The sequence below is a fragment of the Podarcis gaigeae genome, assembly GCF_964106915.1.
Source record: "Podarcis gaigeae genome assembly, chromosome: 3".
Classification (NCBI taxonomy): domain Eukaryota; kingdom Metazoa; phylum Chordata; class Lepidosauria; order Squamata; family Lacertidae; genus Podarcis; species Podarcis gaigeae.
The window spans coordinates 24,396,876-24,424,755 of NC_139680.1; the positions used below are offsets into that span (position 1 = coordinate 24,396,876).

At 42.1% G+C, this 27,880-nt stretch overlaps 1 protein-coding gene across 11 annotated transcripts in view; it reads right to left on the bottom strand.

Moving 5' to 3' along the window:
* DLGAP2 (DLG associated protein 2) overlaps positions 1-27,880 on the bottom strand; it is a 395,404-nt gene that overhangs the window by 67,408 nt on the left and 300,116 nt on the right. For 10 of the 11 annotated variants that reach the window (XM_083730087.1, XM_083730088.1, XM_083730083.1 and 7 more), the window contains 2 exons: positions 15,367-16,433; positions 6,300-6,511 (listed from right to left, as the gene is read on the bottom strand). In XM_083730087.1, coding sequence (XP_083586213.1) covers positions 6,300-6,511; positions 15,367-16,433 — 1,279 coding nt within the window. Of the gene's footprint in view, positions 1-6,299; positions 6,512-15,366; positions 16,434-23,262; positions 23,386-27,880 lie in introns of all 11 variants that reach the window. The other variant, XM_083730084.1, reaches the window with a different exon arrangement.

Consider the following 27,880-nt stretch of genomic DNA (forward strand, 5'->3'; position numbering starts at 1 on the left):
AATCTGGAAAGTTTCTACAGATGCCAGAATATAAACTACATGTTTATTTATTGGGGCATTTATTTCTTACCATTAAAAAATCAAGGTGGTATACATTTGGGTGTGTGTGTACATACATACATGCACATGCGCGTGCACGCACACACACAGAGTAAATATTAAAAACAAACCTAAAAATAATTGTTGCCTACCAAAATTCTAGGATAGATTGGTGAACTTGGAGTAGAATCTGCAATCTGATATTGGGATTTCAGCCCACATTCAAATCAAAGCAGAATTCTGCACCATCTCTTTTGCTATGACAGTGTTGTCTAATATATCAGAGAGATTGGTGCACCAACCTCAGTTGCCCTTAGCAAGCCTCCACTTGCCCACATTCTTACTTAAAACTCTGCCTATCATTGGCTGTGGCACTCCCTACTGTTGGCCTCCCTGCCTTCTGGCCTACCAGCCCCAAGGAGCATTAGCCACTGCTGAGATGATGATGATGATGATGATGATAATAATAATAATAATAATAATAATAATAATAATAATAATAATAATAATACTTTTTATTTATACCCCACCCATCCCGGTTTAAAAACCAGGCTCATGGCGGCTAACAGCAAATTTAAAACATTGATTAGAATGTGACTTAAAAACAGCATAAAACAGCACAAAGTACAACATAAAATGCAGCATCAATATCAATAAAATTCAAAAATTCAGGGGTCATTTTGGGAGGGGAAAACCCCCCGGAAAAAAACAACCCCAGTCAGTAGACATCAAATGATCACCAGGGCTAACTGGCCAAGTTGGTCCTACTAGGGCCAGCAAGGAGACCAGGGCCAGCAAGGAGACCAGCAAGAATTTAAATGTGGGGTCCCAGAAAGGGTTTCTTCATAGAAGAGGAAAGTGGAAAAGGGAATAGAAGATCAGGCTAATTCAAATTGAAGGCCAGGAGGAATAGCTCTGTCTTACAGACCCTGTGGAAGGAGATCAAGTCCTGCAGGGCCCTAGTCTCGTGGGACAGAGCATTCCACCAGGTCAGAGCCATCACTGAAAAAACCCTGGCCCCGGTGGAGGATAGTCTGGCTTCCTTAGGGCCCAGGACCTTTAAGCTATTATTATTCATGGACCTTAGGGTCCTCTGTTGGACATACCAGGAGAGGCGATCCTGTAAGTATGAGGGTGATGATTACCAGAGTTTCAAAACATAAATGCCATTCGTGTACCACACCAACCAGAAGGAAACACTGACAGAATGCACACTTGCCTGCTCATTCCTCAAGGTTAGTCTCCAAAGACAGACTTAATTCTCAGTGGATCCCTCTTCTAAGGAAAATAACCCATATTGCTTAGAAAATTCTTTTCACCTTCTATTGCTCCCACCGGTCATATAAGTATCAAAGTGAGTGCTTGCTGAGATGGATAATTGACCCAAACTCTAAAACCACAGATTGTGAACTAAGGCACTCAAATTCCCTTTAGCTTAATTCTCTTATTATCATGCCCTTCAGATCAACAAAGTTTGAGGGTGGAACACTTACTGGAACTATATTTTATTGCAACAGATAATTTTTTAAAAAACAACTAAAACCTTGGTCGTTGTGAAACCTAGATTTAATAAATAAGAATTTATCAAAGGTTTGTTTCAATTTAATGCAACAATGAAATGTCCCATCTTTAAGAGCAAAGTAAGGGGAGCCTTGTCACTTTCCAGTTTTTGTACTTTGTTTTCTCCTTCTTTATTTTGCTTAGAAGCCTTTTCCGTCCTTACTCGGTACATGAATGAGAACCTCAATATTAGAGATGGCCTTCGCTTTACAAAAGAAGGTGGTATTTAAATATGAAGGCCGCAAGCTGTTTAGAACTTGGGATGGAATTTTCCAAATTTCAGATGTCAAGCTTACCCACATGGATTTTCCCTGCCCAATAATCATCTCATTGAGGATTTGGTTCCCGCACCCTAGTCCCACTAAAAATCTGAACAATTATTGCCGATTATAAGCACTATTATATGCATATGCACTCCAGGTTTCCTAAAGTAACCAGCACATAAATGGATACATAAAACAATGCATATAACAGTATAAAAATATATGTGTGTTAATAGACTTATAAAATTATGCTGCGGAAATAGAGTATGGCATGGGGTATCATTCTTTTGCAGTATTATAAATATAATTTTACATTAAATGTGGGCTTTTAAAGAAACTGACAATGCATGATAAGTGGGTGCCCAGGTAAAAGAGGTAGGCCGTGAGTAAAGTTTAATTGAGTCAGAATCTCTGGATTCTATGTATAACCTATTTAGGGTATCATAACCTGTACTTTGAATTGCACCCAACCAACTGGGGAGCAGATGTCAACCCTGGAGCGCTACTGTAATATACTCCCAGTTAAAGGTAGTTCCCATGGGGAGAGAAGGTGTTGCATTATCCTACTTCTGAAGCTTCTGAACCATCATCAAGGGCAGAGTATGGTACACTAGAATCGCCTCGAGAAAACAAAGCATTCCAGTTAAGTTTGACAGAAAGGTCTGCAGAAGGCGCACCAGTTGAAATTGGCAAAACTGACTCCTAGCTACTACTGCAGCCTGGGCTCTAACCTGCGTTGCCAAGTCTAAACCTACATGCCCAGAACAGGCTGGTGCTCAGATAATGAACTCCATAATGATAGCTGCCCTCTCCCTATCATTTTCTGCTGCTGTTATTGGATTTCGTTAGAAATCATATCATCATAGAGTTGGTTTTATTAGATTATCTGAACTGCATTTTACTGTGGTTGGTTGCTTTAACACTACTGTTAAAAGGTAAAGGGACCCCTGACTGTTAGGTCCAGTCACGGACGACTCTGGGGTTGCAGCGCTCATCTCACTTTACTGGCCGAGGGAGCCGGCGTACAGCTTCCAGGTCATGTGGCCAGCATACTAAGCCACTTAGCTCACTTAGGCAAACCAGAGCCGTACGCAGAAACGCCGTTTACCTTCCCGCCGGAGCGGTACCTATTTATCTACTAGCACTTTGGCGTGCTTTTGAACTGCTAAGTGGGCAGGAGCAGGGACTGAGCAACGGGAGCTCACCCCGTCGTGGGGATTCGAACCACTGACCTTCTGATTGGCAAGCCCTAGGCTCTGTGGTTTAACCCACAGTGCTACCCACGTCCCAACACTACTGTTACCTGCCCTGGAATCTATATGAAGGATGGGTTATAAATAGAGTAAAATAAATAAATAAATATAAACAAACTTTTGTAAAATGAATTTGATAATATTTGAATATATTCTACATAGCAGAGGACAGAAAATATACATATAATCCATATTAGGGTGTATGGCAAAGAGAAATCAGGAGCAATGAAAGAAACTCCATACAGTATTTCATTTAGAAGTACCTGCAATTCAAGGTAATTTATATGCAGCCCAAACTTTGGCTAATCCTGCAACTATCGCTTTTGGTCTGACTAGATGATATCAGGCTTTGTGTCAAATTAAATGAAAGTGTTTTGTACCTAGGAAGGCAGCTGCATGTTTCCCTCTTCTATAAAAAAGCTGGGTAATAGAAAATTAAGTTAATAAAATGAGATTGCTGTAGGAGAAGAGCAGCTTGTTTTCTCCACCTCATTCTATGAAACTAATCACTGAACCATGGTAGACCTTTTTCTTCTAATTTTTCTCCTTCAAAGACATTTACCATTCTTCATGTTATAATGCTATCCTTACAGAAGCAAACACTCAAGAAAGATTCTATTAGGATAAAACACAGGGCTGGTAATTGTGAAAATTAATTTAGGAAGAATTAGCTTTTCTTTTGCGTCAAATGACACATTAAGCAATCAACATAATCTATATTGTATTTTGTATATTATTGCAGTGTACAGATTGTCATTAACACAACTACATGTGTTAGTTTATTCAATAATTCTATTTAAAAGCCTTTGCCTTATTCATTCTGCATACAGGGATTATGTTGTGAATCCCTAAATGCTGCTCTCTCAGATAAACAGAGGAGGGTTTGCTCTTCTTAAATTCTAGAAGACAACTTCTTTCCAGGAGTAACCATTTACCAATGAACTCTACCTCTGACATGGGCTAGTATTTATTTCAGTCAATAACCAGTAGAGAAGGAGGAAAGGAAACAAAATACATAAAACACAGTATGACACATTAAGAACTGTATGAAATATAGAAAAGACATTCTAGCATATAAAGCCCATGTGATGTATCATTCGTGCTTAGCAATCTCTCCTTTTGTTGACTATTATTTTGGACTTTTGTAATAATTATAAACTTTATTAAGGGCTGGATTCAACTAAATATTCCTGAGAGCAGGAACCAGCACAAGTCCTGTTGGCACAACAGGACTTTTCTCCCTTTCATCCCATTGCAACCCCCAGTTAGGTTCCAGAGGGTCAGAAGAACGCCCAGAACAGCACATGTGGGGAAGGAAAAGGGAGATTGTTTTGTTGGGTGAGTGCTTGCTTTGACTGTTGTATTAGCGTGGTGTTGAATTCCACCGTATATAAAATATCTGGTGGAATTGGCCTCTCAGTGATTTAAGTTTCCAAACGAAACTTAGAGAAAGATAGTAGTTCACTTTCTTTCCGAGGAGAGCTATTCATAAAGGGCAGAATTTGTCTTTTCCAAGCAACCAAACCAAACAAAAAACCCCTCTTCCCAATCTCTTCTGTCACTAACATTTAGTTCATTTGAGATGACCATCTGAAAGAAAAATAAACACTAGGCCCTGAAACTGAAATAAAAACCGTTGTGTCATTAGCTTCTCAACATCGTAGCCTCCTACACAATAACCTTTCTGTTGGTATAATAGGGCTTTTTAAAGTGCTGTGGATATGGGCAGAAATATAGCACAGGACAGAGACTTTGAAAGATGGAAATCAAGATATTCTTTATTGGGTTCCCTGGGCTTCAGTAAGATGGTATAATGTACACCTTGCAGGACTATGGACAGCTGACTGTATCCAAGGAACTTGCCCCAACAAAGACCAAACTCCAAACAATTCCTAATAACTTTCTGTGCCTTGATTACTCTTCCTTGATTCCATGCCCATGAATGAGGAGTCAAGATTTTTAAAATAGACAGCCATCAGGCCTAAAGCTTAGCATTTTTCAGGGCTTCAGGTTCCATGCTCCCTGTCTCTGGCTTGAGCTCAAAGACTGAATCTCCACTCCTGGGGAATCTCCTCTGGTGGGGATGAGAGAAAGATGGACTCAACAGCTCCCCTCCCTCTGCATATGAGAACAGACCGCTGCTTGAGAATGTAGAAGTTCTAGGCATACCTTCCCCCTTAAACTTTACATATACTCTGCTTTGCTACATCCCCCTCTTGTTCAATTAATCTATCCCCTGCATGCAAAGACAGGCTCCAGTGGATTGAGAGAACAAGACCAATAGTGGGCCCAATGGTGAAGAAGGCAATTTCTGCATGTGAGGGAAGGTAGCCCATCTAGAAAAAGGAAAACTCTGATCCTAAACCTCCACTGCTTTGCAAGGGACATCTTCAGGAGAAGAAAAAGCTAAGATGCAAGCAGACACAAATCCGGAGTCCCTGAGATGGTTGGATGGCATCTTGTAAGCCTATACTCTGTCAACACCTGCAGCAAAGCTGGTGCCAAACATATTACTCTGCTTTCCTTTGGACCACATCAGTGAGGCAGAGTAGGGGCACTTGTGGTCTGGGCAGCCTATGACCTCCATACACAATGTCCAAGCTTGAGCCCTGGAGAGGTCACATTTATGTGTTACCATGTTCACAGTCAATTTATAGATACTGAAACAGGAAGAGCTGATGACAGGAAAGCTGAATCCATCCCACACAACACAATGCTAAATATATAAATGAAAAATTAGTTTCCTGTGGGCTTGCCCCCTCCCCATCACATCTTGTTCTTCCTAGCTTGAAAAATTAATTTGTATATATTCATATGTTCTTCAGGATATATTTAAGGGATGCACATTAAATAGAAGGCTACTCTGTTTTTCCACTTTACTAAAAATGCCATTGTCTTTCCAATTACTGACAGTTTTATTTCACAGCTGATAGATCTTTTCTGTTAGAAATATAGTAAACTATATAAGATGTTTGCTATTTATTATAGGGCACAGGAATTGGGGTGTTGTTTTTTTCTTCTGCTAGAAATAGAACCACCCACTTAAATGGGGAAACTCAGAATAAGTACAGCTAACATTTTCTTTCAGTTGTGGCAGAATATGAAGAAACTGTAGAAGGAAATGTAGTTTGAGTCAATGAAACTCACATTAATGAAACGTAGGAAAAAGCTTTGAGAGGCTTACTTTTGGTGGTCTCCAAGAGCTCTTTGTCCGATAGATTTTAACAATGACTCCGGATGGACTGCTGCCTTTGGTGATGTTTTGGGGCTAGTGTCGGAATCTCCACTCTCCTCATCTCCCATGGCTTTAATATAACTTCCACTTCTCATCCTTCTGCAGGGAATCTCATCATCTTTACCACCAGCAGGGTACCCTCCCCATTCATCTTGAGGCACCTGGTACAGTATATTACAACAAGCACAAAAGAGAAATAAATCTCATCTTGCTATGGAACCCTTTGAAGAACAAACATTTATGATGAAGAAGGAATAAGCATTCGTCATTACATAAAAGAGACAGTTTAATCGGGCCGTTAAGGTATGAAGCCGTTACCATTCTGTTGCATTTGACGTGAGGTGAATGCAGACAAGAAGTATTTAACAAGTGCCAACCTATGCCGTAGTGGCACAGAATGGGGAGACTCTACCACCCAGTGTCACAAAAGATGCAGATGTGTCGTAAGGTTCTCCTCGTCACATCAATTTGCTGCGACAACTTGCTCTGTACATTGTCAACCATGTTAAATTTTTATTTGGTAAATGGAAATCTTGATTTGCCTTTTAGCAGCTTTCAGAGAAACCAATGAATGCTAAGACCCAGGAAACCTGCATTCTGATATGGCCGTAATGTATAAAAGTCAGAAACTAGAGTGAAGGCTCAAACATCTGGGAACTACACTTCACGATGCCTTGGTGAATGAATTGCAGTGGTGTGCGATTGTCAATTAATGAGTGGCCAAGTTTTTGATAAATAGGGTTGCCCTATGTCCGGATTATCCCGGACATGTCCAGGATTTGGCCATTGGGAATTGTGTTCAGGTGGGAGTCCCTTTAATGTCCGGGAAAATCTGGACATATGGCAACTCATATCAGAAGTGGTGAAAAAAGCTCAACAACTTTTCAGTCCAAATTTTCACTTTCTGAAATATGGAATAACATTAATGGAATCATAGGAAAGAAATACAGTTTGCTTACACCTTAGCTCCCCCCCCCCTAGAGTTTTGTTTGGAATAAATTCAGATGAAGGGTGGGGCAAAGCAGGGTTTGTTTCTCGTCCCTTAAACCTTCTTCTCTCCATCCCTTTCTTCTTTGTCCTGAACCAACTAAGGAGATACACTGGAACAGAAGCAGTCTTCCATGCTTGTAGCACTTCTTGGACTGAGCACATGAAACAGATACACACCCAAGAGTAAATAGCACCCAGGGCGGAGGAAGTGGGTGGTTTGCCCTGGGTGTCATCACTGAGGGGAGTGGCATTCGGTGCACCACCCACCTGCGACTCCCAAGCCTACCCTGAGCTGTTGGGGGAAGGGGCAGAGCTGCACCACCTTGTTGGCGGCCTTCCTCCCCTTCCCCCTTCATTTTGACGGCTTGGGGGAGTTGTGGGCAGGTGACGCGCCGTTGTCCCCTGCTCCTGGGGGGGAAGAAGAAGAAGAGTTCGGATTTGATATCCCGGCTTTCACTCCCCTTCAGGAGTCTCAAAGCGGCTAACATTCTCCTTTCCCTTCCTCCCCCACAACAAACACTCTGTGAGGTGAGTGGGGCTGAGAGACTTCAAAGAAGTGTGACTAGCCCAAGGTCACCCAGCAGCTGCATGTGGACGAGCGGAGACGCGAACCCGGTTCCCCAGATTACGAGATTATACCGCTCTTAACCACTACACCACACTGGCTCTCTCGGGGGAAGCCTCCCCTGAGCTGTAAAAAGGAAGTGGGAAGGCAGTAAGGCTGCTGGCAAAGCGGTGCGGCTGCCACCCCCACCCAGAAAGTAGCCTGCATGGCCGGCTTGCTCCATGCCCCCAGTGGCTCGCTCCGCCCCCATGTGATGCTTGCCCTGGTCCCATGCCCCTGCCCCTGGGTACCGGAGCAGCTAGCTCCGCCTCTGATAGTACCTCCCAGCCTTGTATTACTTTCAATAAGATATGCATCCAGGTGCATATTGATGTTTCTGGATACCTTGAAGGTGTCACACGTGAGGCCCTCCTTGAGCTAAAAGGAACTACAGAACCTGACTGATACCTTATCCATTCTGGGTAACAGCCCTGACCCTGATCAATGGTTGCAGTTACTAGGCAAAAAAGTGCATGTCTGTCTCACTTGTACACGGAGAGCACTGGAACCAAGTCACTTAATGTTAATTGAGGATAGGTTTTGTGTTATGGGTAGTTATATAAATACAGAAAATAAGTTAGCATCTTGAAACAGAGTTGCTGGTGGTCTGAAATCTTCTCCCAAAAGGCTAGGACACCATGAATAATGACTTTTCTTAATAAGGGAAGATCTATTCATGCTGCCTAGGAATCTATTTTGCTGCAAAAAAAAGTACCAATTCTAAAACTACCCCATAGAGAGTTTTACACTTTTTTGTGTCATTTTTGAAAAACCTGCCTGATTAGTAGAATCTCAATTAATTCCCTTGCATTATATTTGGAATCAGTGGATGTCAGCTCAGTACTGAAGAGAACATGAGAGTGATGATGAACTTTGCAAGCTATCAAGCAGTTATGACTGTCTAATTACATGGTGGTCATATAATTCAAAGGACTGTCACATAATTCAGAATGAACTAAGGTCCAGGCAAGATTGGAAATGGCACTGTGCTGCATCTAGACCTGCATTTGCACACGTCCAGTGCTCATTGTAGATATACATAAATGATTCTTTACATAAATGGTTCTTTATCATCCTAGGTTTGACCCTAATCAGGGGCAAGCAACTATTTTGTGCCTGAGGGCTGCATAGCTGGCTGTTGGCCACAGGGAGGTGGGAGTTACCACTCACCCACACTTAATGTAACACATATACACTCAGATTCACTCATAATCACATCCACACTTAATTAATCTCCGATTTATAAAGCAGTTAGAACAGCACTTGCATCTATGCTGTTTCTCAGCTGGCAGGCAATAGAGAATATCTAGGCTGATATAGGACTGCAAACATTTTCACAAGTGCAGCAAGGAAGTTTTATGTCTCTTTTACTTTAAGTGAACAGAAGTGTTGAACTGAATTTTAGTCAAGTATTCCGCTGCGCCTCAGCTAATCTACAAGTATTCCTCTCTAGAACACAGGTAATTTGTATGGCCTTTATCAAAATGGCCTTTGTGCAAATCCACGTCATCTCAACTTGCTTGCTGTGGAACAGCTTCCTGTCAGGGGCCGGAGTCAGGGGCAAGTCCGCAATAAAACACCCAGTGTCAGTTAACACTTTATTCAAAGAAGCCCATACAGCACAGGCCTAGTGATCACAGCAACTCTTGCCAGTAGGTCTTGCCCCAGTGAGCCAGAGGTCCCTGTCTCCCCACCCGTCTCTAAGGTTCCTTGCCTGATTCCTTCCCCAGCAGCCTAAGACTCCTTCGTCTTGTTTCTCTTTGTTCTGCCATTTTCATTTCTCTCTGTATTCTGGGAGAACAGCAGGGAGGGGAGCTGGTCACAGCAGGAGGGAGACACTCCCTGCCTTCTTCAGCACCAGATGTCCACTCTGGGCTCTGGGGAAGGTCACCTCATGAGCCAGGAGGACTCTCCAGGGTGCTCCAAATATACACAGTTTTAGTTACACATGTGGAGGCCCAGAACCTAACCCCCACATAAATGAGGAGCTGCTTGTATATTGCTTGATACTGTACATGCTTTATGGAACCCACATCCGATTCAACTACAGCTTCCGCTGCTTTTAATTGGCATGAATTGTGTCCTAATGCAAGGGAGCAGGTTTGCTTGCTTTGGGCACCTGATAAAGCAGGGGTTGCTCTCTGGACATTGTAGATTACAATTCCCATCAGCCCGGCTAGTGTGGCCAATGATCATGGATGATGGGAATTGTAGTCCAAAATATTTAGAGGGAACCATGTTAGCCACATCTGCAATAAAGTTTGCATTTTCTATACAGTGGTACCTCAGGTTACAGATGCTTCAGGTTACAGACTCTGCTAACCCAGAAATAGTACTTTGGGTAAGAGCTTTGCTTCAGCATGAGAACAGAAATCACGAGGCAGCACGGTGGCAGCAGGAGACCCCATTAGCTAAAATGGTACTTCAGGTTAAGAACAGTTTCAGTTTAAGAACGGACTTCCAGAACGAATTCTGTTTGTAACCCGAGGTCCCACTGTATTAATATAGTATGAATAGACCTTTACATGAATCACCCATATGCTGTCTTTCCTATTTGGCTTTCTGTATGATGCTCCCACCAGGGACACACATTAGAAACAAGCTACAAACATATGTCAACACACCTACAGAAATTAAATTCATATGCTTGTCCCACAGTTAGATCATGGCCATTTTTATATCTGAAATGCTACTTAAGAATTCAGCCTCTTCAGTATGGCAATTCTTCTCTTACTATACTCTTATTATACTCTTTGAAGTATAATGCAATATACTTCAAAGGGCTATTATAACACATCTCTCTCTCTCTCTTCCAGATCAGCAGCAAAAATCTGTCTACTTGCACTGAAAATCATCAAAGTGCCTTTTAGCTTGTGTAAATAGTTATTGGTGCCTAAAATTCCCATCTGAAGAGTTTGCATCTGCTAACTGGGAAAAATTACTCTAATTACCTACTTGTAACAAGTGTTGATATCTATAATTTCTTTTAAAAGCCATTTCCTGTTCCAGATATTAAATCTTTATATATATATATACAGTTTAACACACAAAGGACTTTGTATGACATTATAGTGCTTGATGTCCAGCATGCGAAACTCATGACAGAATCAATGCCTGCATCATAATAGTTACAAACCACTTCAAAACACATGCAAACTTAAGACTGAACATCAGTTGTATTCTATAGTGTGTTTTTTTAACCCTTCATGTCATATGCAATATGCATGTACATTGAACCCAGAGATTTCTGCGTGCTATAAAATGTCTTATATTTGGAAAGGTTCAAGACAATCACTATCTGTCTGATTATTATTGAGTGATCATTACTTTAAAAATACGTTCATTGACTTTATGTTAGGAAATGTGCTCTCAATGTGATCGTTGGATTTCCTACAGAAAGTAATCAATTCAGGCATGATAATACGGGTCCAAGGGTTTCTAAATATTCCTAAATATTATCACTGGCTAGAATTCTCTGCTGTTTTATATGCCGTCATTGCAATTTATGAGCAGTATGGGGCACACTGATCGCCAAAGTTTGTACCAAGTACGAAGACTTCAATAAAGCTACAAGAGAGCACTCACAAATGGATGGCATAGTGGTTCACATGAAGATGCTTCTAACTTCCTTTCTGTCACGAACAGGAAAAAGATGTCAATTGAACAACAACTTAATATGCCATATGCAAGCAATATAAAAGAAAATAAACACTCTAAAATATCAACCATTGTGTATTGTGTGTTACAGGACCTTGCTCTTCATGGTAAGACCAGTTCCACAGGTAACATGGTGGACCTTTTACAGTTTTCATGATGAGGCAGGGGTTGGTTGTTTTTGTTTTTGTTTTTAAAAAAGCATGAACTTTTGGATACTGGGCCAAGCATCTGCAAGGTGTGGCCAACTTTTGACGGAAGATACTGTTATGAAGGCTAATGCTTGCATGAGGTACTCAGTTTTAGAAGATGAAACAGCAGGTCTTTCTGGTGTGGAACAACTGTCTCTAGGTGTACAATTTGTGAAAGAAAGTGATGGAAATACATCTGTACATGAGGAGTTTATTGAGTTCCTTCCAGTCTCAATACTAGTTCTGACTTTGGACTGGATCTCAATGATAATTGGACAAGAATACAACCATGTTCAACTATGGTAGGAAAGGAATATGGGTTCAAGCACAAATCAGGACAATCTACTGTATACGAAGGCAACTGCTCCTCATCTCACAGAATTAATCACACAATAGATTATCCTAGCTGTGTAACTGATGTTTGTACAACAGTTGGTCCAATTAAAGCCATAATAAATTTTCCCGTGAGAACATCCAGTGATGGCATCTAATATCCAACATACCAAAGCTATGTAAAATATAGTGCACTCAAAAATACAAGAGTATCTGTGTGTAGACAGAAAATTACATAAGCACTGTGTTGCAATTCAAGCAATTAGCACTAGATTAAGCGACATGAAGACAAGACAACTTTCATGTTGTGCACATCACAAACATCAACTTTCATCAATTGTCTTGTGATTATAAGCAAATATTATTTGATCCTGGAATCTGTCACCCAAGCTGTGCAATCTGTGAAGTTGGATATAATGGGAAGGAGAGCACATATACAAGTGTTTCTGGAAATAATGAAACACCCAAGGGAAGCTAATGAGGAGACCTTTAGCATAATTAAAGAGATATGTCAGTGGATGTAGAACTTAAAGCACCCAGACAATCCATGCAACAGAAAAAATGCTGTTCATCCAATCCTCAGAATAGTTCTATGAGCAGTCCATCTACATGGCTGCCTGTATTTGCTTATAACCTTGCTGAGGACTCATTACCAACCTGCTTACCAAAGAAAAAAAATCTATTATTGTGTGCCATAGGCAACATGAGACTCACTGAATTACTGGACCATGCCAAACTGTTATGGCTATCCTTATGGCACGTTCCTTCTCAGTTACACCATGCACAGGTAAATGATCCTTTAGCACTTTGGGCAGGGTGGAAGACATGTATATGTTCAACCATGAGTTGAACTGATTGCCTGGCTTTTGGTCGAGTGTTGTTGAGTGTCCATAGAGTAAAGGTTGAATACATTTCCCAAGGGGAAATTTACAAATGAAAGTTATGGAGCATTTCGCCCCAGACCCTCAGAGATTCCAATCCATTTTGCATTATAATTTCCTTTACTGTATGGACAGACAAGCATTGGTTTCAGGCCTTATGTCAGGCATTCACCACAACCAAAGCAGATTCGGTGTAAAGGGTCAGAATTTCAGCCTTAAGGATTTTTAATTTGGTTTAGATTCTCACAGTAATGCTGTTCAGTGGACAAATTGAAGCCGTACATCTTTCAAGTGCCTCACACTGTTACTGTTAAATGGACAAACAGAGCAATTTGTTGGAAATTCATTCTGAAATGTATAATCTCATGCAATACAATAAATCACCAGCAGGCACAACCCAACGTTCCTCCTTGTTGTTTCTCTTCAGCAACATGTAATAGTACATGGAGTTTAGTTGTAGAAAGACTGCAAATACTCAAGCCAGCAATCTGCAGCTGCACATCAAAGAGCTTGCCCCTACTCCCCAAACTATTTCTGTGGACGCCTATAATTCTGCTAGATTCAGCCCATTTATTCCACCTTCCATTTTTTTATTTTCTAAATTGACAGTTCTTTCATTCTGAATTATGACATCAGAATAATGCTGAATATATACTGTATGTATGATTTAGCATTCCAACAGCTACTTTGTAATCTTCTGTTGTGCACGGTGCCTTTGAGTACATTGTTTGTCCCAGTAATGAGCATTCAAATATCACAATTTGAAGTGTAGGTTTCTTTTGGGTTCAAATTTACTATTAAGAGGATGGTGCACTGTTGTTTTCAAAACTCACACTTAAACCAGGAACCTGGCAGAAGGCCTTCTTGGTAGTGGTGCCTGCCCTGTGGAATGCCCTCCCATCAGATATCAAGGAAATAGACAACTATCTGACTTTTAGAAGACACCTGAAGGCAACCCTGTATCGGGATTTTTTAAATGTCTAATATTTTACAATTTTTTATGTGCTGTAAGCTACCCAGAGTAGCTGGGGAAACCCAGCCAGATGGGCAGGGTATAAATAATAAAATTATTAATATTATTGTTTAAAATATATGTTCAAAATTCTGTGAATCGAGCGGGCGGCGGGGGTCCATGGGGTGGTTAAATGACCCCCATGGGCCTTACGTTGCCATCCCCTGATCTAGATTCAGGTAGGTAGCTGTGTTGGTCTGACACAGTCAAAATAAATAAATTAAAAAATTGTCCAGTAGTACCTTAGAGACCAACTAAGTTTGTTCTGGGTATAAGCTTTCATGTACATGCACACTACTTCAGATAGGAGAGCCTCTTGATTATGAATCACCTGAGTCATGTCAATTTATCCCTCAGGACTTTATTGGGAAGTGGGGGCAGACATGTCCATGGAACTTGCAATTAAGTAGCCATAGAATTGCTCCTATAATTTCCTTTTCCTAAGAAACGTCTGATATCAGAACAAAATAGATGTAACGAAGGGCTTGACTACGCATTGCACTCAAGTGCGCATAACAAAGCCTGAATGACATCTTTAAAAGCAGCTTCAGGAAAGGCAAAATTAGTTGAAGAATCAAGGCAGGAGGACCGGGGCATTCAGAAAATCCTGCAGGGGCCATTTGTAGCAAAGGAGAGGCATGCGGGGAAAAGGTTAAGCACCCTTTCTCTTCTCTGAGCTCCCCAAGCTACCTGCCCACTTCCAGCTGTATTGGGATTCTGTACATGGTGAGCTGAACGTAGTAGGTATTGTTTGTACTTATCCCTTATTGAGCAAGGCAGAATTTAGATGCATGCAACATGCACACTGTTCAAAGACAGCAGCAGTGGAAGATCCCAGACCCCACAGACTCCACTCAGGGAAGCCAATGAGGAGCTTGGTGATTAGCAGCTTGTGAAAGGGCAGGAAGTGGGTTTGTGCTGCTCCTCATCACTAGTCTATGCTTGTGGGTTGTAAAAATAAATAAATACAACAAGATATCAGCTGAAGATACCATGAACTTAAAAAAATAGAATAGAAAATAGAAAAGAAACAGAAAAGAAGAAGCTTTTTTGTGTGTGAAATTACTAAAGCAGTGATATGATAATAGGATTATGTTTAAATGATGATCTATTACATGACCAGTTTGATTACTCTTTCCTTTTTGATTATTCTGAACATCTTGTTCTTATGTTTTATTCCAAGGTGCAAAACTAGAGAACTTGACAGCAAATAACTCATGTAAGGCTAAGGCATGCACATAAAAAACAACAATCCTCCAGTGGTCTTATAACAATGAGTTCCCGTGTGTGTGTGTGTGTGTGTGTGTGTGTGTGTGTGTCTGTGTGTGTGTATGAGACATTTAGCTCCTACCTGAAGGTAATGGCATGGCCTCAGGGAAGGTTTGATTTCCTGATGAACTAGAGGCTTATCTAGGTTAAGAGATGACTTGCGATAAGCTTCTTTAGCCTGGCTTACTGTAAGCGTAGACCAAGAACTCCTTTTCATGTATTTGCCATCAGGGGCCATCGCAAGCCCTTCACAGGCCGAGCACTTCACATCGTTGTTACTTTTAGAAGTCTTTAATGAGAGGTCCCCAAAATGTCCCTGAAGAGCTTCAGGGTAGCAATGAGAAATATGGTCCGGGTGATGCCTGTTTACAACACTAGGTGTTCGGTAAGTGCTATCACTATCCAAATTGTCGTCGGAGCTCCACCAACTGCTCATCCCAGTTTTATGCTTGCCCTCAGGTTTCCGCTCTTTGCTTTTACTTCTTTTGCTATGTTTAGAATGATGTCCGTGGTGGTGGTCATCTCCTCGGCCATCTCCCTTTGTCCCGTTGACATTGCTCTTGGAAGAGCCTTCCAAAGAATGAGATTTCGTGAAAAGTTTTTGGACTGAATGAACAAGGTGACGTATTCTCCCTGGGCTTTCACTGCGTTGTTCGGCGGCCGTTGAGGTCCTCTGGTACTGCAGAGTGTGAAAGCCATCCCTGTGAAGAGGAAGCTGCTTCTCAAACTGATCCAGCAGATTGGCAGGGATCCGGTTAATCTTAGTGTTAGCATGAGACATGGTGCAATCGTCCCTGGTATCGTAATGTGAGGTGTAGTGCATTCTGGGGAAAGTGCTACTGGACATATGATCGCCCATAACCATGGGCATCATCATGCATTCTGAATGGATGGAGCTTCGCGGCGAGCAGCGATGGTGGTCCATCGGGCAGCTCTCCGTGGGGCTGAGAAGATATGATTGCCTTGACTCCTGGCCATGGTGAAGATGGTCGTGGGGGTGTTCACAATCTTCAGGGGATGCTAAACCACAAGTATGAGCAGAACATAGCTGTGGCTGGTTGTGACTGCCAGATAATCCTTTCATGTTCCTTGAAACAGGAGAATATGATTCCTCATCGAAGTGCTGAGGAGACCATGAGTATGGCTGATCTGTTGACAGAACACAAAGAACACGTATCAGTCAGATAGGAGAAATGCAACAATAGTCTTAAAGTACTACAAAGAAAAAATGGCGCTGCAATTATTACTTAATTACTTAAATTACAGTCACTTAGCAAACAGTTTACAAAGAGTCTATATAATATACAACATCAACCACAGGACAGGTGAGCATGGCTGTTGTGGGCCAAATGGGGAGGCCTGGCAGATTCAGGGCTGGAGATATCTCACCACTGGCTTGTAGAAGAGAAGAAGAAGAGTTTGGATTTGATATCCTGCTTTATCACTACCCAAAGGAGTCTCAAAGTGGCTCACATTCTCCTTTCCCTTCCTCCCCCACAACAAACACTCTGTGAGGTGAGTGGGGCTGAGAGACTTCAAAGAAGTGTGACTAGCCCAAGGTCACCCAGCAGCTGCATGTGGAGGAGCGGAGACACGAACCCGGTTCCCCAGATTACGAGTCTACTGCTCTTAACCACTACACCACACTGGCTCTCAGTGTGGTGTAGTGGTTACACCGTACTGAATTAATTATTGGAGGCAGAGTAGTACCTTTGGTGAGGGACACATCAGGCTCCTTCTGGGTTAGTTGGTCCACCTTCAGTCCCCACCCTACACTCAGTTTCCACCTGGCTAGCTAAACCAGGGGAGGGCAGCAGATGGGTCTCAAACCCTCAGTGAGTTAGGGACTTGCATGCAAATACAGACTCTGGCAGATGGAGCGGACGAGACTAACAGTGAGTCCAACTGTCAAGAAGGCAGTTTCTGCATGTGCTTTAGAGGGAAATGAGGGACAGATGGGCCTTGTCAACCTAAGAAGGTAGCCTATCTAGGAGAAGGAAAACTCTGATCCTAAACCTCTGCTGGCTTGCAGCTATACTTATTTGTGAGAAAGGCTTTGGAGTAAACTCTGAGGAAAAATCCATACCCACTGCCTTGGTGGGGACATCTTCAGGAGAAGAAAAGGCTAAGGAGTAAACTCTACACAAATATAGATATATCCCTAAGATATCTTGTATGCCACATTCCAGTAACCCTTGTCACCAAGCTAGTGCCAAATGTATTACTTTACTTTCATTTGGCTCACATCAGCGAGGGGGATCTTGTCTTCTGGGCAGCCCAGGACTTCCATAGACACTGCACACTGTGCCCCAGAGAGATCACTTTGGTGATGCTACGGCACTAAAAACAGCATGCGAGGTAGCAATTACGAGTTTCTGGTCTCTGCAGTCATAGCAGACGCTGACATTCTCCAGCAATTTGACTTCACCCCCAGAGATTGTCTGTTGAAACATATGGATGCCAGCATTTTGACCAATTAGGTTATCCAAATGTTTAGCAGGCTACTTGATGGTGTCACAGATATAATTTTTAGGGCTCAGTCTAGCTAATATGACACACATTGCACTGTAAATTTAAGTCATTCTCAGTAACTAAATCCTACTAAAGAATGCATGAGTAAATTATGAGAATTGAGCTGTACAGGTATGATTCAGTTCAACATGTGCTTAACTCTCTTTCATAGAAATCAACATGACTCAAAAGTTAAAGTGCAAAATATAAAATCACCAGCAAAAATTGACATATGCTACAGAAGCATTCGATTCTTCTACATTTAATAACTTTCCTCATTAGTTTTCAGGGAAATCTAATGCCCAATAAACACCCCCCAAATGACTTCTAATTAAGTGTGTTTCTATTGTGTTCAGAGTTTGATTAATTCTTTTGCTCAATGTTATACAAGATCTTGCAGCTGTGAAATTCTGCAAACAAAACAGAATGATTGGAATATTCTAAAATTCTCAAATTTTCAGTTTATTAAACTTTTCAAAAGGAAATTAGCATCTGAGCTGGGAGAGCAATCTTCACAAGAGCAGCCATACATTTCCGTGATTATACTTTATGTTGGCTTCTCCATAGCCTTTTGACATATTTGTTTGAGAAAACATAGTTATTGAAAACTATTGCAAACGCGCAATACAAATAAGTAGTGGATTCTGGCAGAAATTGAAGCCAGAGAATACAGTCTTGCCACATTATAACTTCAGTGGATTGACTTTGAAGTATCATTTTATGGGACTCACAGGATCTGATCTAATGGATGATGACGTCAGTTTCTTGGCTATCGTGTGAATGGCAACCGTCTCTAATCTAGGGTGCCATTCAGACTCTAGAGGATTCATTGAAAGTGTAATTGGACCTCTTTTTCCTGAGCAAAACAGAAGTGCAGCCTTCCGTGCTACACAAAATAAAGGAACTGACATCCCAATAGGTTTTTAAAAGAAAAATCTAGATTTCCCTGTAATAATAATAATAATAATAATAATAATAATAATAATAATAATAATAAAACACCAGTACCAACCCTGAAAAATAAATCTCTCAATGCCCTTTTATTCTTTCCCACATTTCTTAAGCAGCAGAGCAGCTGGATAAAATGAAGAGCCTATTCCCCTTCTTTGCCCTCCAAGTTGCCAATGCACAAAGGTACCTAAATGGGACAGGGATAGTGGGATTAGAGATGAGAAAGGACTTGTTAGCTGAGGAGCTGAAGCAATGGCATCTGTTTCTGTGCTGGCGCGCTCAAGGAAATATAAATGTATTTTAATGTTTGTGTAAATGGTGTGTGTGTTTGTGTGTGTAGCAAACAACTTAGAAGCCCATTTTCAGCTTTAAATGGTATATAGGAATGAATGAATAATATTATCCTTTTTTCTGTCCACTCATCCCACTGCTCTGACCTTTTCTGGTCACCACTTGCTGCTGATCCATTCGGTTGCTGCTTCAGATGTCTCTGTTTACAGCTTCCAGCAGGCAGGAAGAAAGAGACTTGAGTGGCCACTGTGGCTGTCAAGTGACTTCACTTGCTGTGATCACGGTGGATGTATCTCTGTTCTCCAAGGTGGAAGGCAAACAAAGGGATTGTAGGAGGGAAGTGAGCTCTAAGGCTGTACTTACTGTAATTGCCCCCTTCTTCCCAACCCCAGCCGACCTGGCCTCATGTGTTGCTATGGCACCCTCTTTGACCTAAGAGTAATCTGAATCACTATAACTTGGCTGTTGGAGACAGCCTTGGACCCTTTCCAAAACTTCCTAAAGATGTCAAGTTGTGGGTTTAGTCAGAGTAGAGTATATATGGGGAAAGGGGGGAAATGGTAGGCGAGGCTGAAACTTTGGGCTCTTCTGAACTTCCAATGCATTGCTAACATGAAGGCTGGGAAGTGTTCCTCCTGTATATTGAGCAGGGAGAATAAGAAACTACAGCTCCCCAAACTGGTAATCTAAATGTGCTCAGAAGACTTTGCTGCAAGGAGTGGAGTTTTATGAAGAGCTCTTCTCCAAAGGTCAAGAGAGACCCAAGCCATGCTAAACCAAGGCAGGCAGGTGTATATGAGTATGTCTGTGTCCGGGTGCACGCAGAAGTTCATCCCTCTCTACTGGGAGTATGAACCTTCTTCATCTCATATATTATATTGATAAGATATATAGAAATAGAGGGACCACTAGGGGCGCATCAGAAGATGGCTGACAGTAACATCTCTCCGACCCACACGAGGTAAATTGGAGGCTGTGATGGGAGTAAATAGCCTCCCTACCCCCCCCCCAGATTGTGGTGGGGGACTGCCCTTGCCTGCTGTGCTCTATACCACCCCCGAATTTGTGGGGATGGGGGCACTAGGCACAATGCCCTCCTGTGGGATTTCGGCGCTCCTGGACGCCATCTCTGATCCGCGCCACTAGCTGCAAGAACTTCAAAAGAAACAATTTGGATGAAGCGAAAGCACATATTTCAAGGAAGAAGGGGGAGTAAAGACTGCTAACAGAAGAGATCTCTGATAAAATAAGTATAAATCATGAGAAGATACGCCAAGACTCGGTATGGCAAAGGGACTGATGGGGGAGGGGAAAAAACCTTTCCTTTCTTTCCCTTATGTGATTAAACAAGAATCCCTCCCCACAAGTCAGAAATGTCATTTTAAGGACTTAAGCTGTGGATTTAAGGCTGTGTGGAGATAAACATTCGAACCAAAGCATGTTTTAAGAAGAACGTGGAATGTATAAGGGCTTTGGAATGATGCAGTTAAAAATTCCGTCGCCATATTGGGAAGTTCTGTCGGAGGACTTAAGTTTGAGAGGAGAAATAGAGAAATAGAGCTGTTTTTATATTGTGGGTGAAACTCCTCAGTGGGACTTAAGAACAACAGTTCTGTAATTAATGATGGAAAGAGCGCTGTTATCTATGAAGGCAATGATATATGGAAACCATCTCGATTTGAGGATTGGAAGAACGGAAAAATTCACACAGGATTATTATTGGTGTTTATCAGCTTAAGGAGACTATCAGAAGAGATCATAAAGAAAAAAGAGAAAATATATGAACAAGATGTGATGTGGAAACAGCAAGATAAGACTGGATAGAATTATGAACTTTGTCTGGACTGATTTGGACATTAACGCAGTGGCAAGAAGATGATCAGAATCCCCCTTCGGATCTTGAGATATGGGTTCCCTCAATAAAATTTAAAATTCGGCTTTGTAATTCAGAATTTATGTGATGTGATTTGATTTGATTGGCCGGTTAATAAAAATTATTTTTAAAAAAGATAAGATATATAGAAATAAATGTCCACTCGCCTATTCACAATGACTAACCTAGATGAGAGTGAGTTGCCTACTAACATTTGTGAATATCTGCATGACACTGAATTACTTTAACTGTACTAGGTTAATTCAAAACATTAGGGCTTCCCCATTCAAACACTTTACCCTCTAAAACTTATTTCCTTTTCTTAGAGCCCTGAAACACCCATGAATATACGGCTGCATAAAATAAATAATTGCTGAGCCTTAGTGACATAATTTTCATCAATGAAAACTGCACATGAAAGAAACACTCTGGAATTAGCCAGGTAATAAGTACTTGAATTAAGAATAGTTAACTCCAATTATAAAGAAATCATTATACTTTGTTTTGTGCATTAAAAAATGGCTATACTTGGAGACAGAAAGCATTACAGAATGAATACACCCCCTACACACACACACACACACACACACACACACACACACAGACCCTTCTCGTGTTTCTGTGACCTGCTGGTGAATACTATTAAAGAAGCCCTGTCTGCCTTTACTTAGCATCACAAGTTTGGCAAAGACCTATTATAATCTGCTGTTCACCACCTGAGGAGACACAAAGGTATTCTCTGCAGCATCTAATTCGGATGGTGAAGGATTTCAGGCTGATACACATTCTGGAGCAAACCCACCTCTTCCACTACTCCCAATGAAATGTGTGGGTTGGAATTCAGTACACACCAGAATAGGGATGCGGGTGGTGCTGTGGGTTAAACCACAGAGCCTAGGACTTGCTGAACAGAAGGTTGGCAGTTTGAATCCCCGCGATGGGGTGAGTTCATGTTGCTTGGTCCCTGCTCCTGCCAACCTAGCAGTTCGAAAGCACGTCAAATGCAAGTAGATTAAATGGCGGGAAGGTAAACGGCGTTTCCGTGCGCTGCTCTGGTTTGCCAGAAGTGGCTTAGTCATGCTGGCCACATGACCCGGAAGCTGTATGCCAGCTCCCTCGGCCAATAAAGTGAGATGAGCATCGCAACCCTAGAGTCGGCCACGACTGGACCTAATGGTCAGAGGTCCCTTTACCTTTACCCTCCAGAATACACAGTACTGCAAAACTTGAATGAAGTAGTTTTTTTTAAAAAAAACCTGAACAGCTTCCAAGCTGCTTGGCGCCGCTAAAAAGCGTGGCACCTTTCTATCCAAACCAAATTTGCTCCTATCCCCAGCCATGACTGCTTAAAGGTTAAGAACAGAAGAAGAGCTCTGCTGGAGAAAATGCCCGCGAGATGCCCCCAGAAGAAACTGAAGTTTGTCCCAAACAGCTGGTATTCAGAGAGCTGTTTGTTCTACTGGAGTTACAGCAAAGATTTGTGGCCTTCCCAACAGTCCCATCCAGAACAGTCAACGGTCAGAAATGATAGGAGCTGTAGCCCAACATTTAGAGGACCTCAGGTTCTCTAACTCTGACTTACACTTTGCTATCATGGCTAAGTAGCTATTGGAAGGCATATCCTCTATGAATTTGTCTAGTCTTTTTTAACACCACATTATAAACTAGGCTTATTAAGCCCCCAAGGCAGAGGTCCTCATTAGCCCAATCAACCCTTTACAGCAAAGAAAGGGCATTAACTGTCCTCCATCACCCAGCTGTTTTGCACTGCACAAATGCCTCAGGTTCAAAATTGCCCTCTGAATCTGTGATCTCTCCACATTAGTCACCTCCTTGCCATGACGGAAAGAGGGAACAAATGTTTCACAGGCGCAGCTGCGTTCAGAATTCACTTCTGAGGCACAGCTGAAAATTCATGTGAAGCTATTGGATAAAGCAACAGTTTGAAAAGTGTGGCTCTGCCTCCATCGCAAACCTTTTACAAGTGTCTTCATGTAAAGGCATGTAGCTTCACCACAAATCACAGGTTTACAGTGGCCATTTCTGTGACAACATTTCCATGCAGACCAGAAACCAATTACTTAAGCCAGCTTCACTGAGCCCTGTCAAATAACTAGTTGTATGTACACACACATAATGAATCGAAGGGTGGAGTCCAATATACCTCCAAGTCACTTATTCTATCAGTGCAAGTATTTCTGCCTGTACAACCTTCTCCCTCTCTGCTCCCCATGTACACACTCTATATCTGTTCTAGGAGTTACCCCAACCCTCTGGAGCAGATCTGGGGACAACATGGCGGAGGGGAAAGTTCGATTGCAGGTGTAGAGATTGGGAAAAGGATCCTTGCACCTTTCTCCCATTCAAGGTCTATGCTTGGAGCGTCTTAGGGCCTTCAGCCTGGTGTCTGGAAACTTGCCTATTTTCCATCTTAGCTCCATTGGCTCCTTCTTGCTAGGTTAGGGGACTGAGGTTCTTAAAAAAAAAGAAAGAAATCAAATTCATCTGCTGGCTTTAAATTTTAAATTTATTACACTACTCTATTTGCTCATTACATTGTTGAAATTCATGAAGCAATGCTATGCTTCTGGTGCCATGTTTGGAGCAGCAGGAAATGTTTTCAGAAGGGCAGCTGCTGCCTTCTCTCATCACCTTGAGATATCTCATCAAATACCAATACCTTAACAGTCAATGGTTTCTTTTAGGATCTGGATAAGTATTTTTGCTCCTTCCTTTCCCCAGGAAAGAGAAAGCTACAATACATACAGGGGTTATTTCCAATCCATTAAAATTTGGCTGACTCTTGTTACTGTTCTGTGTGATATTTCAAAGGTAATTTACCAGCCTAGTAAAAAGTTCATCTATTGCAGGGGTGGGGAATTTGTAGCCTTAAAGATGTTGTTGGATTACAGCTCCCATCATCCCTGACCAATGTCTGTGCTGGCTGGAGTTGATGGGAATTAGAGTACAACAATTGACTGCTTATGTCTGTTTCTTTTTCAAATGAATGGTCAGAATACCACCTCTTCCCACATGTTATACCTTCCCCAGAGAGTTACCTGTCCTGTGTCCCTCTTACTTCCTTTATATCCTCACCCCAACAACTCACAAAAGTTCAATTAACATATGTCTTTCATTTTTTTTTCAGTTACTCTTGTCTTCCTCTGGAAAACATTTCTTATGCAGTGTCGATAGGAAGGGATGTTAAGATGAGCTTTAAACACACTGAAAGCATGATTTGAAAATGGTGATATAATTCAACTAACAGCACAGAAATAATTTCAATACTATGGAGGACTTCAAAACTGTGTTTTTTATTCTTAGCAACAAAGTCATGGAGCCTATCTTGCAGCTAACTGAAATATTGTGAAAGCAAGTGAAAATGTTGAAGACATTCAAAACAAGCACACTGAATGCTAAAATCAGCCTCTTTCCTACTGAATGAAAAACCAATTTCATAAGCCAATTGTAGCATCTAGGTATGAATAAACCATTCTTACATGACATATTTTCAGAACAATTCTAATCTTGATTACAAAACTTATTGGATGCCAGTGTAACCTACAAGGTGGAAACATCAAAACTCTTCCTTTTTAGTATAGTTCTTACTATTTTCAGCTCTTTTTGGATCTGCAATGTAATTCATGACTTTCATAGATCATTGTTTGGTTACTGAAGCCACTGTGGACCTTGAGAAATTTGTAATAGCAGTGAAAGTGTTTGACTAGGACCAGGGAGACCTGGGTTCAGATTAGAAATGGGCTGAGCAGCCTAATTCTGCCCCCCTTCAGTATTTCTGGTGTTCAGTACCATCACATTTTTGCAGATTTTTTTGAAAGAATGTATGAGAAGTCAGCATACAAATAAAATATGCACTTTTTGATGCAAAATACACTTTTCAGTGCTTTTATCTGCAAAATGTGTTTCGTAGATATGTTTTAGGCCGGGCATCCCCAACCTGCGGCCCTCCAGATGTTTTGGCCTACAACTCCCATGATTCCTAGCTAACAGGACCAGTGGTCAGGGATGATGGGAATTGTAGTCCAAAACATCTGGAGGGCCAAAGGTTGGAGATGCCTGTTTTAGGCAAAATGAAGAGACACCTATTTGCCCTGGCCTTTGACGCTTGAGATATAATGGCATACCATACAACTAAATGGTCCCAGTAGCACAAACACTTTAGGCTGCACAATAGAACTTCCTCTACCTGCATCCCCCCTTAAATCTGTTTTGGAAGATTGAGGAAAGGGGAACCCAGAATATAATTAGGGAGCACGTGGGGAGAGGAGAGAGGGCCCAACAAATCCCTCCCACATCCCTAGTTTACACCCCTGCTTGGCCATGAGCTCACTGGGTAACTTCGGGCCAGAGATATCTCTCAGCCTAATCTGTCTCACAGGCTTGTTAGGAGGATAAAATGGAGAAAAGGGGAGAACCATGTATGCTGCTGCCTTAAGCTCCTTGTGGGGAAAGGCAAGATATATGTGTAGTTAGTAAAATAAAAAAATACATGCACAGTCACTGGGCCTTTTTATCTTGTATTCTGTTCCCATTCTTCACCACCCCTCATATAACTCTGTTTCCCTGCTTATCATGACCTCTTTTTGCACCCATCATGAGGGCTCTGAGGGCATCTTCCTCCTCACATGCTCACCAGAATAGTGAACTGAATTGTGTGTTGGTCACACCATAGACAAGGCCCCACCCTAGGAACCACCCAGACAAAGTCTCTGGATGTTCTTAGGAGGCTTGGCCTGAGACTTCAGTACTGCTGTCCCTTTTCTGTGTGTGGATCTGAAATGAATTACATGATCTTCATGTACCATCCATGTAGAGTTTAGGACACCCTAACCCTTGTGAAGTTCTCCTTTTCTATATACACAGAGCCTTTATCTAACAACATCAACAACTGAGGGAGCGTCTCCACCCCCATCGTTCAGCCCGGACACTGAGGTCCAGCGCCAAGGGCCTTCTAGCGGTTCCCTCACTAAGAGAAGTGAGATTACAGGGAACCAGGCAGAGGGCCTTCTCGGTAGTGGCACCCGCCCTGTGGAATGCCCTCCCTTCAGCAGACATCAAGGCAATAGCAACTATCTTACTTTTGGAAGACATCTGAAGGCTTTTAATGTTTAATGCTATATTGTGTTTTTAATATTCGGTTGGGAGCTGCCCAGAGTGGCTGGGAAGACGCAGCCAGATGGGTGGGGTGTGTGTATGTGTGTGTGTGTGTGTGTGTGTGTGTATGTATATATGTGTGTGTGTATATATATATATATATATATATATATATATGCTTTCGTAGATTTTCACGGGTACAGGAATGCAGGTTTTGGTGTCCTCGGGTGTCTTCCCGTGTAAAAGTTGGGGTGTCTAGGCGACGTTTCGACGAGGTCTCACTCGTCATCTTCAGGCTGGTGCTTTCGGCTTCTTGTTACTGGAACAGAGCGGGATCTCAATGTTTGAGTTCCTATAAATACTGTAGAGGGGGTGTGGTGTCTAGCCTCCAATGTTCTGGGCAGAGAGGAAGTTCCCAGGCTAGTGTGCCTTTTCTTCTTTTGTTCCTTAATTACTTGAGAGATACCTTGAGTGATTTCTTGAGTGATATCCTGAGTACCACTTAGGTGGGTCATTAGGTGTGGATTAGTTGCTAAAGTCTTTGTGTCTTGACCTCTTGAACTTTGTGAAGAGTTTTCCTGAGAAGATGGCTGTATTGCACTTAGTTGTGCTTTGGCTTGGCTTCGTGTATAGGGGCGAGCTGTGGTTTTGTGGCTTGTGTCAGCCAGATCTGTGTAGGGATTGCAGGGGGGTGCAGCATCCGGAGGTGCCACCATGGATTGGCTACTGGATGGTGTCAGTAATTCATCTGTGGAGAGGGTCTGGGTTTGGGTCTGGTGTGGTTGATTGGTGTTGGCGTTCTGTGTGCCTCTGGATCTGGTGTCAGTTTTTGTGGAGAGGGCTAATTTCCAGATGTCTGGCAAGCGGGATGTGTCACAATTCACTATGGAAATAGAAGCCAACAACCAACTTCCCTTCCTTGACGTCCTAATCTACAAAAAACCTGATGGCTCCCTAGGACACACTATCTACCAGAAAAAAACACACACCAACCGCTACTTACATGCACAATCACACCACCACCCTGCACAAATAAACTCCGTAGCCAAGACTCTCATCTCCAGAACCAAACGCCTGGCTGACAAAGACCACTTGACAACTGAGTTACAGAATCTCTCAAATGTGTTAATTGCCAATGGATACCAGCAAAACAGGATTACGAAGCTAATACAAAAGGAAACACCCCCCAAAAACCAAGACACAGAAGAAAACAATGGCATGGCCCTCCTTCCTTATATCAAGGGCACTACAGATAAAATTAGCAAAATCCTCCATAAACACAATATCAAAACAGCCTTTTGCACCAACCAAAAAATAGCCAATATCCTCAGAAACCCCAAGGATAAAATCCAGTTGGAAAACCAAGGGATCTATGAAATACCCTGCAAAGTCTGCCCAGCCACGTACATTGGACAAACAAACAGACGAATAAATGCACGTATCGCAGAACACAAGAATGCCGTCAAAAAAGAAGAAAAAACTTCCTCTCTTTTCCAACACATGAAAGAAACAGGACACGAAATTAATTTTGCAGATTCCAAATTGCTCTTTAACACGGAACATCACCACAAGAGAATAATCATGGAAGCCATCGAGATAGAGAAACACCCTCACAACATGAACAAGCGTGACGACACATCCCGCTTGCCAGACATCTGGAAATTAGCCCTCTCCACAAAAACTGACACCAGATCCAGAGGCACACAGAACGCCAACACCAATCAACCACACCAGACCCAAACCCAGACCCTCTCCACAGATGAATTACTGACACCATCCAGTAGCCAATCCATGGTGGCACCTCCGGATGCTGCACCCCCCTGCAATCCCTACACAGATCTGGCTGACACAAGCC